Below are 15009 nucleotides of genomic sequence, written 5' to 3'. Positions count from 1 at the left end.
AATTTTTTTTTTTTTTTACTTGTTCAAACTACTTATTTAAAATGTGCTGAAATAACACAATTATTGAGATTTCATTGGGACAACTTAATGTTCAGTCGACATACATTTTTTAAAAGTGTTAAGTTAACTTAATTTGTGTTGTGACAACATGAAAGAATTGTGTGGAACCCTGCACAAATATGGTGATCGGTTCATAATAAGTTGAAGCACATTGTCAGCTTTTACTGTATTTGGCTTAACCGTTCTTGGGTGGCTCGCCAATGTATAGATGACTAATGCATAAAATAAGTAAGCTGACCAAAGTTCTTAAAGGGAGAAGACTTTATTGAAGACAATGTTAACAATGTTAGTTGATGTTAACTTGTCCATCTTCAAGTAACTTAAACCAAAGTACAGTCTGTGAGACACTGATGAAACCCCCCTGGAGATTACCCAACTGCTTTGGTTGGGTCACATCTCTTGAGTTCCTGTAGGTTATTTGGTTCACACCTTATCAGAAGCAGATACTTGTTGCATATGAAACAAGCCAATACAATATATCAACATATTGAGTTATTTTGCCTTCTTGCAGCCCGATAGCAACTCTCACAACCTGGTACTGGGCTGTGACCCCTGATCTACACTACAAAACAGCTGGCAAAATCTTCACCCCTCTTCAGTTGAGTTTAAATTTTCAGGTGTTCAAAGGGTTTCATTATCAGTAACTTGATATGCATTCAAGAGTTCACACTTGTTTGGCATGCTGTCCCGGGAGAGACCTAAGCTTATAAGATCCTCAAGCCCTGGGCTCCCTCCCGTTAGCAGGACGAGAGGGGAGTGTGAGCTCAGGTAGATCGGCTAAAGGGAGATATAAGGCTTACTAAGAGCTCGACTATGGTGCCAATTTAATGTTCAGTTTACTTAGGTTGTGTGTTTTTGGACTGTGGGAGAAAACCAGGGGAAATCCACGCGAGCACAGGGAGAATGAGCAAACTCTGCACAAAAAGTCAACTGGTTAGCAGCGACTTTAACCTGCGACATTCTTACTGTGAGGCAACATTGCTAACCACTGGCTAATCATTGGCTGCTGTGTTGCCCAATCTAAAAAGGGGGGAAGTAAGGGTGGGAGAGGGATTCTTCAAGACAAGGATAACTGAGTTAAGCTACGGTCACACTGGGCTTTTCCTCCCATAGACTTCCATTCATACGCACACGAATGCGTCAGACTAGAAACAGGGTCATGCGTCAAGTTTCACTGGTTGCTGAGGTGCAAAGTTCATGCTTGGTGAACTCTGACCTGCGAAATCGCATCACTTGACTGCGTGAGACCAATCGAGGATCAAAACATGACCTCTCTGGACAGAAATTTAAACCATGGAGCAATTGCTCACTTTTTTAATTTCTAAAAATCTTGTTTGATCCCGCCCCTTTCCACAGCGCCGTATGGCAGAATTTCACAATCTCAAAGTCTAGTGTGACCGCAGCTTTGTGTTCTGGTTATCTATAGTGAGTCAGGAATCATCTGTTTGGTGAATCATGTTTCAGCTAATGCTGGACCAGCCGTTGACAATCATAAGCATGTGATCCTCTCGAAAGTAGTTTATAAATAATGTTCACTTGAATGAACAGACAAACTACATGAACAAGCTGCCGTTTTGAATATACCCGTGTTTGTGTGGACAAGGCCTCAATGTTGAGGATTCTGCTCTCCATTGTGAAGCTTCATGTGAGTGTTGAGGCTTCTTTTATTTTTAAAGCCCTTTCCACACTCACTGCATCTAAAACGATCCTCTCTTGAGTGAATCTTCATGTGTTTCTTAATGTAGTCTTTGCGTGTGAGACTCTTTCCACACTGATCACATGTGAACACTATGGTTCCAGTGTGACCATTCATGTGGTTCTTGAGGCTAGTTTTGGTTGTGAAGCTCTTTCCACACTGAGCACATGCAAACGGCTTCTCTCCAGTGTGAATCCTCATGTGGTGTTTGAGTGTGCTTATATGTGGGAAACTTTTACCACACTCTGTGCATGTGTAAGGTTTCTCTCCAGTGTGAATCCTCATGTGGATGTCAAGGTCTTGTTTTTGACCAAAACTCTTTCCACACTGTTCGCAGATGTGAGGTTTCTCTCTAGTGTGAACTCTCATGTGAGCAATCAGGGTCAGCTTTAGACTGAAACTCTTTCTACAAAGTATACAGCTAAAAGGCCTCTCTCCAGTGTGAGTTCTCATGTGTGCTGCAAGGCTTCTTGCATTATAGAAGCTTTTTTCACACTGTTTGCATGTGCACGGCCTCTTTCCAGTGTGAATTCTCATGTGAGTATTAAAGCTTTGTTTTTGACCAAAACTCTTTCCACACTGTTCGCAGGTGTAAGGTTTCTCCCCTGTGTGAACTCTCATGTGAACATCAAGGTTTGGCTTATGACAGAAACTCTTTCCACACTGCTTACAGCTGAAAGGCTTCTCCCCAGTGTGAATTCTCATGTGTGCTGCAAAGTTTCCAGAATGATAAAAGCTTTTTTCACACTCTTGGCATGTGAACTTCCTCTCTCCAGTGTGAATTTTCATGTGGGCTTTAAAGCCTTGTTTTTGACCAAAACTCTTTCCACACTGTTCGCAGGTGTAAGGTTGCTCCCTAGTGTGAACTCTCATGTGAACATCAAGCTTTGACTTCTGACTGAAACTCTTACTACACTGTTTACAGCTGAAATTACACCCAGATTTGGATTTCCGAGGTCTTCCGTGTGATGAAGTCTTTTTAGTCAGTGTGGGTTTTTCATCAGTCATTATTTCTTGGGGTTTCTCAAACTGCTGTTTCTCATCTATTTCATTTTTTCCATGAGTCTCTTCTTTCAGCACCATCAGATCTAAAAAAAAAAAAAATTAGCTTTAGTATGAAGGCTCAAAGCGACAAGCAAGAAATGGATGTTTCACCCACAAATGAAAATGACCTTACCATTTACTCTCCGTCATGTAGTTTTAGACATTTCCTTTATTGTGGAACACAGTAAGCCAGTAGGTTTTTTTCTTCTTTTTTTAATATCTTCTTTTGTGTTCAACAGGATTAAGAAACTCATAAATGTTTAAAACCACATGAGGAAGAGTAAATGGTGAGGCTATTTTCATTTCTGCATTAACTATCCCTTTAAAAGGTTCCTACAATTACCCATTTTTTACAAGATGTAAAATAAGTCTTTGGTGTTCCCAGATTGTGTCTGAGGTTTCAGCTCAAAATCAGATCATATAACTTGTAGAATAATTAATTTTGGGGGTCAGAGGAAAACCAAGCTCTTTTTGTGCCTGTGACTTTAAATATACAAAATAATAATGATAACCCAGGGTTTACAAATGTGAACTGTCTGTTAATGAACACCCAGGATTATTTTTTAAACCCATGTATAGCATGAGCAGTGTGGAAGGTGACTAAAAATAACCCAGAATTTATCCAGGGTTAGAATGACCCAGGGTTAACAATTTGAAGTGTGAAAAGCCCTAAGAATACTCAGCATCTGTTTATCTCAGGATAAACAGAGTACAATGACAAACAGTGACAATTGTCAATCATGTCATGATGACCTGGGGCCTGTTTCAGTAAGGAGGTTTAACCAACTCAGAGTTTAAACTTGAACTCTGAGTTCATTTAACGAGAGATTAAATACTCAGAGTTTTCAAATTCAGAAAAACATTAGAGCTACAAAAGTCTTTCAGTCAAGAGCAGTGAGTGATTTTCTCCTTTTGTTGTTTGATTAATGCTAAAAACAGTCGGCAGCAGAAATATTGCGCACTGTCACTTTAAGAAAAGTGCGGCTCTGATATGGTTTCTCTTTCACATGTCTTTTGATTCTCAACTTTTTTGTTTATTACACAAATAAAAGTTAATATGAATATTCACTAAACACAGCACTCTGACCCAAATTTGCATGCATTTGACCATTAAAGCGCTCAGATTAAGATGGCGTTAGGTGTGTGTAGTATATGATGGAATAATCTTTTATCTCGATTAATGGTTTTTCATAATCATTAGAAGCCAAAATCGAAATTGAAACCAGATTTTCGATTAATTGCACAGCCCTATCAAGTGGTAGAGGTTGATATGACATTTAGAATGTAAGCAGGACTAAAAAATCTTTTTAGAACTAGTAATAATCTCATTAATCTAGTTACAGTACATGTCCGTCAAAGGTTAGTAAATTTAAGCTAATTATTCATTAAGAAAGGACTAGCTATACTGCTATGTGACTTTGTTCTTTGTGTAACTGAAATGTAGGCAATAGCTATGTTTCCATCAAAAAATGCGAATTAAATTTATGCGCAAAACTGGGATGTCACATAAAAGATGTGCAAATAAAGCTGCGTTTCCATCCAATGCATCAAAGAGAACAAAATCGTCACTTCCTGATTAACAGGCCCCAATTAAGAACAGTAAAAACAGAATTTACTGCGGTAGAAAAAGCTACATGAATCTTTTATTTAAATGACAGCTCAGAGGACAATGCTGGCACACAATGAACACATGTTGGCGTTTGAAGCAATGAGACGCAGAGAACAGATGCTCTGGAGGTCATTAATAATATAATAACATGAATACTGAAACGGTTCAGGTGTTTTAGAATGACCAAAACAACATTTCAGATGTTTATAATGTTCTCAGCCTGCTGGTTTGTGCATTCACACACATTTTCATCATCATATGATCTCTTATAACAAACCTTTTTAAACACACATACTGGAATTTGTTCAGTAAAAGTGCTTGCGTTGTTTATGTGAGTTTATCTGCTCTTATCGAATAAAAAGTTTGTCCTACTCAGTTATGTGCATGTTTCTTTATGCTTATATTTCAAAAGTTATGTGCATCGTGACGTTTCAATCAACCAATTTTTTATGCTCATAGCCTATCCAAAAAGCACAATATGTAAGGCTAAGTGAGAAATGCCGCTTTATCTTTTAAAAAGGGGAGGAGACCGACAGAAAACTCTCTTTCAGAGACAGGCTCTCTTGCTCTGCAAACAAGTGTGTTAATGACTATACATACAAAGAAAAACAATAAAATAAGAAAATATGACTTTGCTACAATAAGCAGCATTAGGCATGGGCCAGTATAAGATTCTGACAGTATGATAACCTTGAATAAAAAAATATCACAGTTTCAAGGTACTGCGATTACTTCTCTTAAATATATTCTTTTAAATGTCTGGGTAAAAAAAAAAAAAACACTTTTTCCTCTTTGAACACAAAACATTTTCTTTTGAGAAACTTTTAAAGTATTTTGGAGCAATAAACATGTCAGGCTAAAGGCTGATTTATACTTCTGCATCAAACGCCGGCATATGCTACATCGCTGACGCATAGCCCTTCGCCGTGGCCGTCGGCGTCACTGACATGCACCTCTCAAAAAATGTAACTACACGTCGCAACAACGCGTAGCGCAAGCTCTGTGATTGGTCGGCTTTGTAGCACTGACGAGTCTGGGCGGGACCAAGAGCCGCGCGAACGGCGCGAGCGATTGTTTACAAGTGTGGAGTACCGTGAAGGAGCTCCGGATGGAAAGTTTTGTTTCGTGTTTACCTCGTAGTTAAAGTTGTTGCACGTCCGCCGGTTCCTGCCTCAAAATGAGCGAGTTTGAGTCACTTGTACAACCAGGAAGTGTTCAGGAAAAGCAAAACAGAAGTGAAGAAACTCGACACAGAGGAACATTTACACCTCACTGCCAACTAGCGTTTCGGAAGTGTTAATGCAGACCAACAGAGACAGCGCGCAGAAGTATAAATGCACAGCTGCGCGCGTTGCCTGCGCCGTGAGTTACGCCAGTCACTTGACGCAGAAGTATAAACCAGGCTTAAATCACTCAATTGAATACTTGACTTCTGTTGTCTTCATTTGTTTCATAAACACAGATTTCTTTACAATTTAAAATGGCATCTTTGGAGATCTTTTTCTGCTGGAGATACTGTTGTCCTGAAAATCTTAAAACAAAATGTAAAAAAAAACTTACATATAGCGATGAACGGTACAGCAGAAAATATTGGCGGTTTTAAAACCTCGACTTTTTTCAAACTGCGTTGAAAAAACCTTGAAAACGGTTATCGTCCCATGCCTCAGCAGCACAACATTGTTTTTAGGATCTAAAAATGTATTCTTTAACAAAAGTCTCAAGCAAAAAGATTCCAATGGTGGCACCTGCTGGTACGTGAAGAATAAGGTAAATACTGACAAACTTTACACTCAAATGTTTGCATATCATCAGCATGCTGTAATTCATTTCTTAAGCAGCAAAAGTCATTTTTAAACTAGTTTGTTGGCCAGTTGTAGTCAGCGCAATGTTAAACGTTATTGTTCCACAATAGTCATTTAGTCTCACGTTACCCTGCAGCAACATCATATAGTTTAGAATACTGTACAATGTTTTATAATAATTAATTATTTTTGTGTCCATTTCATTCAGCATATTTAATATTGGGGCATCCATGTTTTTTTATACTTTAAACCAGAGTTTCTGCAGGTTTCACTAAGTTAAATGTAAGACTTTTAAAGACATTTTTAAGACCATTATGAGAATTTTAGACTCATAAAGCGCTAAAGTCTAAGGAATTTTTCAAACACCCCAGATGAAAAACATTTTAATTTGCCTTATTAAAAAATTTGATAATTTAATACATTTAATAATACAATAATAAATAAATTAAAAATATATATTATAGATATTTCTTAGCAAAAGATTTTAAATTGTGTGTAATAACATGCAAGCTTTACTTGTATCCACACACTTTTTTCCTAAATAAACTTTCATTAAAAATAATAAAAAATGAACAAATGTTTTAAATGTTTTAAAAACTATAACAAACTAAAATCTACACAACAATCTGTCCTCGATGTCTTGAGCAGTAAATACATGGAGCGAGTTTAAACAAATGTTATTGTAAGGAAAATTATTAAACCATTAAAATAAATACAGTTAAAATGACCTTTTTGAATAAAAAGTTGAAAGTTTTATTGAGATGGATTGTTGGTGATTGTGTGGGTTTTGGCCAGATTAGGTAGCAAAACATAAAAAAGGAAAATGAAGACTTGTTTAAAAAAGATTAAAGACCTACAACACAATATTTCAGTAAATTTGAGACTTTTTAAGGCCGAAAATTTAGATTTTGGAATTTAAGACATTTTAAGACCCCGCAGAAACCCTGTTTAAACACAATAGCCCTGATAATTAGTTATTATAATAATGATGTAATTCTAACTCTAATACTATCTTTGAGAACTAGTAACATCTACTAGAAACAAGTTAAAACCAATAAAGAGGTCGATGAAAAAAGTTAATTTGGATCAATGTGACATATGCAAATGGAGAGTACTAAGCCAACACTATCACCATAATAGCAGATATCTTCTATGAGAATACTGTAGGTCAAATATCTTCAGCTCAGTTTAAGTTTTTATTTATTTTATATAGCGCTGGTGCTCAAGGACACTTTACAAACAGTAGGAGAACAAGAAAAGCAATAGCCTTAAGAAGGTAGAGAAAATGGGAGACTAATAATAAATAAAATAATGACAAAAGACACGAGAACAAGTAACAAGAGAGAAACTCATTCCTGTCTTTCAATAGTTATGTTTCCATCCACCTATTTTTATGCACATAAAAAAACAGTTTATGGAAACACCATGATGCAAAAAAAAAAAAAAAAAAAAAGTATGCGCATAACTGAGTAGGATAAACGTTTTATTCGATAAGAAAAGGTGAAAAATCACGATGGAAAACACGATACAAACTCCCGTATGTGCATTGAAAAAGGTCATGTGATTTTGTTATAAGAGATCATGTGATGATACAAATGTGTATGAAAGGACAAACCAGCCGGCTCAGTACATTATAAAACATCTGAACTCTTGTTTTGGTCATTCTTAAACGCCTTACAGTTTAAGTATTAGTGTTATTATATTATTCATGACCTCCAGAATTAAGAGCATCTTCGTGTCTGACACCTTTAAACGCCACTACGCGTTCACTGCGTTTCAGGATTACCCTCTGAGGCGCAAGTCATTAATTAGATGAAGAAAAGATTAGCGGCATTTCCACTGTCGGGCATGTGCAAGCCAGGGCTTTTATCGTGCTGGGCCGGGCCAATCGCAAGGGGGGGTTGAGCAGTGAGGCAGAAATCATGTCGCGTTTCCACTGTCATGCAAACCCTGCCCCCAGAATCTCCCCCGAATCAAACGTCACACAACCCGCCCACTTCAGCGGTAATCAGGCGGATAATGCATGCATGACAGATAAAAAGGTAGCCTAGTTTCTGCTTTCACTCACCCATAAAATGCACTGTTTACATGATTTGATTAATATGATCGTATCCATATACTTTATAAATAATATTTCAAACAAAAAAGTGTTTATTGTTTTAGAAAATATCTAAAATCTTTTTTTCAGATAGGCCTTTGTAAAATGAAAGGTTAATATGGGTTTAAATGGTTATGATTTATGTACTGTTTATAGGCTCCCTAAATTATTATAGCTAGATTTTATGTGATTTTATTATATCTGATATTTGTAATTATTTAAATTATTTCAATATATCTTAGGCTATTTTATTAGGATATAACACTATTGTTTTTGAGTCTACAAAAATGGTCACGAAATTTGTAAAGTTTAATGTCTTTCTGTTGTATTTATGTTGTGTATTATCTTCAAAATAAATAAAAACAGAAGCCGCTCGCAGCATCAACAGAGCTGTGAAGAGAGCGCTCTTTTGCTCGGTCTAACATTCACATCCAGGCATCTAAACATGCACAAACACCTTTTAAACTTGACAAAAACTCTCAAAAACCTTTACTGTCTGCTGTGTCTTTAATATGGTGTGAAGATTATTATGCGTTATTGAAACATCAAGGAGGATGCAGCAAAGTCACTTATAAATGAAAACTTTATTATTTTATGCAACAGCCTTACATTTAAAAGGGAAACATAAGGGCGATCATACGCAAAAAGACCCCAGACTAAAAGGCTAGATGCTTTCTTTCCCTTATTTTTTTTATTTGGTTATTTGTTTGGTGCATGTACTCGTGTGCGATCGGAAAACTAGTGTCTGCCTCTCCTTTCACTCCGCCCCAGCTAGCCCTCTTTGGCCCAAGGTATTCGGCGGGCTGAAAACAGCCGGCCGCTGGCCCCGAGAAAGCCCCGCTTTGGCCCCGGAAGTGATAGTGGAAACGTGACTGGCCTAGGCTCGCTCACTTTAGGCATGATAGTGGAAACGCGGCTATTGATGCAGCTTCTCTTTTCGCAGCAAATTCCATTTTCATTGTTGATATTTGGCGCCAGTTAATCAGGAAGTGATGATTTTGTTCGCTTTGACTCTTTGTCGTTGTATTTGCACTGTCTGTATTTTGCACTGTTGTTGTATTTAAACTGTCTGTATTTTGTACTGTCTGGAGCCAACACCTAAGCTTTTCACTCATCATAGCACACGTGCTGCTGATGATGTGACAATAAAAGTGAGTTGATTTCATTTGAATGGAAAAATCAAGTTTTAAGCATAAAGTTAATTTGCATTTTTGGATGGAAACATAGTACTTGAGTGCTTATGTGCATTTAGGAGAACTAGGCAGCACACTCAGGGCTGCAAGATGGATTTAATTTAATATTCTTACTATTAAAATATATCTGAATGAGGATTAAATGACCGAGTTGGTCTTTGAGAATGAAAATTAATCTGTTTGTTCCTGCAGATCTTCCTGTTTGACTGTGAATGTTTCTTCAATCTTCACATCTTCACTCTCCTCTTTAATAAACGCCATCTTTATAACAGTGTGGAGATCAGTCACTTCAGCAGGAGTTTTTCTCTGCGTTTGGACACTTTATCCTGTTTAAAATAAACAAAAAAATGAACAGAAACAAAATAACTTCTCCTTAACACTTACTTCAACAGTTTCTTTATATAAGAGTAATTAACAAAAAATAAATCAGGAAAGTCTGAGCAAGAAACAATAGCCACAAATGACCTGATTAAAACTAGTAACATTACTTCATTTCTTATATATAGTAATGTATACTTAGAATGGACTGACATTATACTGTTTAATAAATTAAACCTTCAATAAGGAAACTTATTACTCAAATCTCTGTAACTTTTTAAACTTTATTCTTTATGTATGTTCTTAATCGTTTTGTTTGTTTTATTTAGCTTATTGTCTGCTTAAAGCAATGTGTAGCACTTTTTTTGCACTAGACAAATTTCCTCTCAGGAACAAAAAGGTTATCATATCTTTATTCAAACAATAGTACTATTTTACTCACATTAATGAGGGCTATGTTGTATAAAGGGTAAAATAATATTATCAACAGCAGGTACATAATTTAGCACTGAATGGCAAAAAAACAGAAACTTTAATCAATCGCTTTATATAAGTGTAAACGCTTTAAAACAAACCTTTCTCCAGTTGAATCACAGCGCTGGAACGGCGCAGGCTTATGACGTCACACGTCACGCCAAAATAAAAGTCTTTTTTTTTTTTTTTACCTTTTGCCACTTACTGTTGCAGTCTTGACTTATTGATACATTTCTCCCTCGTTTCCATTTTCTCACAGACGCACATATATTCAGTATTTGGAGTTGATCAAAACCTTTACTCTAAACATTTTAAGACAATTAAAAAAAAACTTTTTTAATCCACTAAGACTAAGTGTTTAAAGCAAAAATCTCAACATTCTAAAAGGTATAACAAATAATCTAATGAGTGTTTGGAGCCGTAACTTTACAGAAAAGGAGGTAAAATAGGTGTTCTTCATGTAAAAAGTATTCATTATTACTACACGTTTTAGTTCTTCTAACTAGTCATGACTTATATATATTTTTTTCTCTGCGTTTGGACACTTTATCCTGTTAAAAATTAACAAAACAATAAAAATGTAAAATGAATAAAACAATGAACAGAAAGAAAATAAAATAAAATCTTCTTATGAGAGTAAGTTCATATAAATAAACTGTTGCAAGAGGTATTTATTTTAAACAGGACATTTTTATTGCTTTGTTAGTTTTTAACAGGATAAAAAGTCAAAAAGGTTAAAAAGGCTTTTATTTTGGCGTGGATTGTGACGTCATAAGCCTGCGCCGCTCCCGCGCTGTGATTCAACTGGAGAAAGGTTTGTTTTAAAGCGTTTACACTTATATAAAGCGATTGATTAAAGTTTGTTTTTTTATTCAGTGCTAAATTAGGCACACAACAAACAAGTATTCCCTGTCCACTTTACAAATCGTAGAAATCTGTGTCTTATCAATATGACCAAAATGACTTTTATGAAAAACTTTGAAAACTGGATTGACACTGTTTAAATTTACTATAACTTCTATGTTAAGCGGCTTTGACACAATTTACATTGTAAAAGCACTAGATAAATAAAGATGAATTGAATTGAATCTGCCTAAATGTGTACACGTTAATGAACCAAACAAAATATGATCTGATTCATTTGACATTCAATGTGCATCAAAATTACAGTGTGTGTAGCCAATGTTTCCAGTGTCTTTTCACTTTTTAGCTTTTGATGAGAGTTTTTAAGACTTAATGAAAACTAATGTTTTATTTATTTATTTATTTCAGACCTAATTGAACAGAATGAGGCGAGTAAAGAGGAGGAACATCATGTCAAAATTGTGGAAAAAACTCATTTACAGACTGATGGTGTTTTAAAAAGGAGAGACAAGAATCGTTTCACCTGCACTCAGTGTGGAAAGAGTTTCGCCACCAAAAGCAAACTTAAGATTCACATAATGATCCACACCGGAGAGAAACCATTCACATGCACTCAGTGTGGGAAGAGTTTCAACCAATTATCTCACCTTAATTATCACATGATGATCCACACTGGAAAGAAACCATTTGCATGCACTCAGTGTGCGAAGAGTTTCAAGCAATCATCACACCTTAATCTACACATGATGATCCACACTGGAGAGAAACCCTTCACATGCACTCGTTGTGGAAAAAGTTTTAACTGCTCATCACACCTTAATCAACACATGAGGATCCACACTGGAGAGAAACCATACGCATGCACTCAGTGTGGGAAGAGTTTCAACCAATCATCTCACCTTAATTATCACATGATGATTCACACTGGAAAGAAACCATTCACATGCACTCAGTGTGCGAAGAGTTTTAACCAATCATCACACCTTAATCAACACATGAGGATACACACTGGAGAGAAACCATACGCATGCACTCAGTGTGGGAAGAGTTTTAACTGCTCAACAAACTTTGATAACCACATGAGGATCCACACTGGAGAGAAACCATTCACATGCACTCAGTGTGGGAAGAGTTTCAGCCAATTATCCAACCTTAATCTACACATGATGATCCACACTGGAGAGAAACCATACGCATGCACTCAGTGTGGGAAGAGTTTTTACTGCTCAACAAACCTTAATCACCATATGAGGATCCACACTAGAAAGAAACCATTCACATGCACTCAGTGTGGGGAGAGTTTCAGCAAATCATCACACCTTAATAAACACATTGAAGGAACTCATGGGCATATTGCAGTGGTCAGCACGAGTTGAATCTGAAATCTTGGGCATCTGCAAATTGTCTCAGTCATTGAACTGGCTTAAGGGCTTAAACCATCACGATAACAAAGCACCAATTGATTTTGGGTTATTCTGACCAATTCTCTGGCTGCAGATGTTCCAGGTACCCTTCAGCAAAATTAGTAAATGATTTAAACTAAACAAAGGGGCTTTACGGGATTTTCAGCAGGAACCGCCTCACAAGACTTTTGAATGACATTGAAATTGTGCATCCTGTCAGATGCACAATTTCGTAGAGACGAAGAGATCTCTAGAAACATTAATGCATACAAATGAAAGTAAATCTCTTAAAATGTTAGAACTAAGGCAGATGTATCTTTGAATAATACACCATAATGTTCCTCATATGCTGTGGTTATTTCAACCAACCAGGTTAATCAATGTGTTGTTTTAGCCCTTAAAGCAGATTAAACTGATCTGTATGTGTCTGAAATGTATGAGATCTGGACTTGAATGAAAGCTAGTGACATTTGCAATCTGTTAGTGTAAATGAAAAACTAGTAGTACAAACAGTATTCGTCTTGTAACATTTGATGTAAGATAGTTTCAATCTTGCAAGAGTTCTTCCCCGTGAAATCTACATGCAGTGTGTTAATGATTGACCCTTTCTACGTCGACACGCGGTGTGGCACCGCCCTTCATGGCAATTGCTCATTGGCAGACAGTGCCATAGGGATGGATCAGACCAGGTCACTTAAAGACACCCTGCAACAAAGAAATTTTGCTTTGAAACTGCACGAACTTCCGCAAACCGACTTTCAGCAGTCCGTCACCTCAGTAACCCAGAACCACCCACCCACAAGCGAGGGAATTCCAAGGACGTCACAGAAGCCACCAGCCAATCAGGAGCACTGTGTTTCCCCAAGGCCAGCTGGCGAGGGAGATTCATCTTCAGCAAAGGTGCAAGTAACAAACAAACGTCTCTTACTGATCTGGGGCAGATTGATCTTAAACAGTTAAAGATAAGCCATATCTCTGCTTTTGTGGTTTCTCAGGTGTTATTCTAAGATCTTGTGAAAAGTATTAGAATTAATTTGGGATGGTTGTCAACTCATTTTACATCCTCTGAACTGCCTCTGTGTGTGCGAGTTTGTTTGTTGTTTGCTTATTACGTAGTTAGTTTCATGTATCGTAGTGTAGCTCAATAAATCTTTGTTCTCATTTTGTAAGAATTGTGTTCTTGTTTATGTGCTTCTAAGTCATTGCCTCGAGCTGTAGATCTTGTTACCTTGCTAAAAGTTAACTCAGTACTGTGTTATGTTATTATCGTTGGTCACGTAAATAATATTAACAAGATTGGTAAGATACTGTTACGTAGCGGATGCACCCCGCTACGCATATAAATTTAAGGATGACCGCTATAAAAAGTGGTCACCTGGAGTCCTGGAATAATGTAAGATTTGTAACCCAGTAAACAGGCGAGAAAAAGGCTATTAAAGGCACAAAAGTAGCATTTAATATTAATATCAATGTTTTGGACATTATAAATGATAAAAAGTATGAGTAAATGAGGTTTTAGTCATCTATATTTGCCCTTATGTAACGGAAGCCAGCTGGTGATCGCGTAAATCTCAGTTCTCGGATCCAGTGACAGATGTTGTTCTGCAATCTTATCGGAGCTTGTCTCCCATGCCGGCTCGCTCCCTGCTCGGACCGGTGCAGTTACTTGCACATAAACCGTCTTTTGATGAATATGATGTTACACATTGTCTATCTTTATTGACTCTTTCTTCCATAGACGCGAAGTATTATATTGACAGCTAAAGAATATAAACGTAAGAGAAACAGGAAAGGAAATATTATAACAATACAAAATAGATAAACATTGACAGGGCTAAGAACAATTACGAACAAAGATATTCAAAAGCAGAGAGATTTTATGAGAATGTCACACAAAACAGTTTACTTGGAACTGTTAAACAGTGTTCAGGTATGATTTAAGGTTGGTTATGGATGGGGCGTCTAATTTAAAATAATTTAACATAACGTGCGAATGCATTAAAGGAGCGTCTTCAGTTATTATTTAAACGCAGCTATGTCAGGATTGGGATAGGTTATATAATTTCATTATTTAAATTATGATTGTTAATATTAATATTTTATGACATGTATTTGGGCTATTGCGCTTAAATAAGTAATCCGTGATTCTAAATAAATATTTCTATTTATCCTTTTTATCACTCTGCCTGTCTTTCTCTTCTTTTTTTTTTATTGGGGTTCTGCCACGGTTAAACGTTTGCAAAATGTCTTAGTTTGTCCAGAATATTGTTTTATTGTTATGTAGCCTAGTAAAAATAGTTAAAAATAAAGTTAGTAAAAATAAATTCACACATTTTTTGCTTTGATCTTGAACAGAGGCCAGGTTACCGGTCAGGTTTGAGACATGATCATCCAGACTCTAAAAGACCACGTCCGTCTTGTCAGCATTTTCTGCATCCTGACATGCTG

General features: G+C 36.6%; 2 protein-coding genes and 1 long non-coding RNA gene across 3 annotated transcripts in view; 1 reads left to right on the top strand and 2 right to left on the bottom strand.

Annotated features, from left to right (window-relative positions):
- The window catches only part of LOC141381964 (uncharacterized), a 1176553-nt gene that overhangs the window by 626056 nt on the left and 535488 nt on the right, over positions 1 to 15009 (bottom strand). The gene's annotated exons all lie outside the window — the stretch shown is intronic.
- On the bottom strand, positions 1549 to 10438 carry LOC100536441 (uncharacterized). The gene is made up of 3 exons (XM_073949028.1): positions 10396 to 10438; positions 9682 to 9828; positions 1549 to 2847 (listed from the first exon to the last, which is right to left on the bottom strand). The coding sequence occupies exons 2-3, from the start codon at positions 9761 to 9763 to the stop codon at positions 1667 to 1669; spliced, it is 1263 nt and encodes a 420-aa protein (XP_073805129.1). The 5' UTR covers positions 9764 to 9828; positions 10396 to 10438; the 3' UTR covers positions 1549 to 1666.
- Positions 11058 to 13733, top strand: LOC137491270 (uncharacterized). The gene is made up of 2 exons (XM_068220439.2): positions 11058 to 11108; positions 11567 to 13733. The coding sequence occupies exon 2, from the start codon at positions 11737 to 11739 to the stop codon at positions 12532 to 12534; it is 798 nt and encodes a 265-aa protein (XP_068076540.1). The 5' UTR covers positions 11058 to 11108; positions 11567 to 11736; the 3' UTR covers positions 12535 to 13733.

Source organism: Danio rerio, chromosome 4 (assembly GCF_049306965.1).
Source record: "Danio rerio strain Tuebingen ecotype United States chromosome 4, GRCz12tu, whole genome shotgun sequence".
NCBI lineage: Eukaryota > Metazoa > Chordata > Actinopteri > Cypriniformes > Danionidae > Danio > Danio rerio.
The sequence above is the reverse complement of the archived record's forward strand: the minus strand, read 5'-3'. Positions and strand labels throughout refer to the sequence as shown.

Coding starts and splice junctions, on each gene's coding strand:
- LOC100536441 (XM_073949028.1), bottom strand. CDS start 9,763: ATGGCGTTTATTAAAGAGGAGAGTGAAGATGTGAAGATTGAAGAAACA. Junction 2,848..9,681: donor GGAAGATCTGCAGGAACAAA/CAGATTAATTTT, acceptor TTTTTTTTTTTT/TAGATCTGATGGTGCTGAAA.
- LOC137491270 (XM_068220439.2), top strand. CDS start 11,737: ATGATCCACACCGGAGAGAAACCATTCACATGCACTCAGTGTGGGAAG.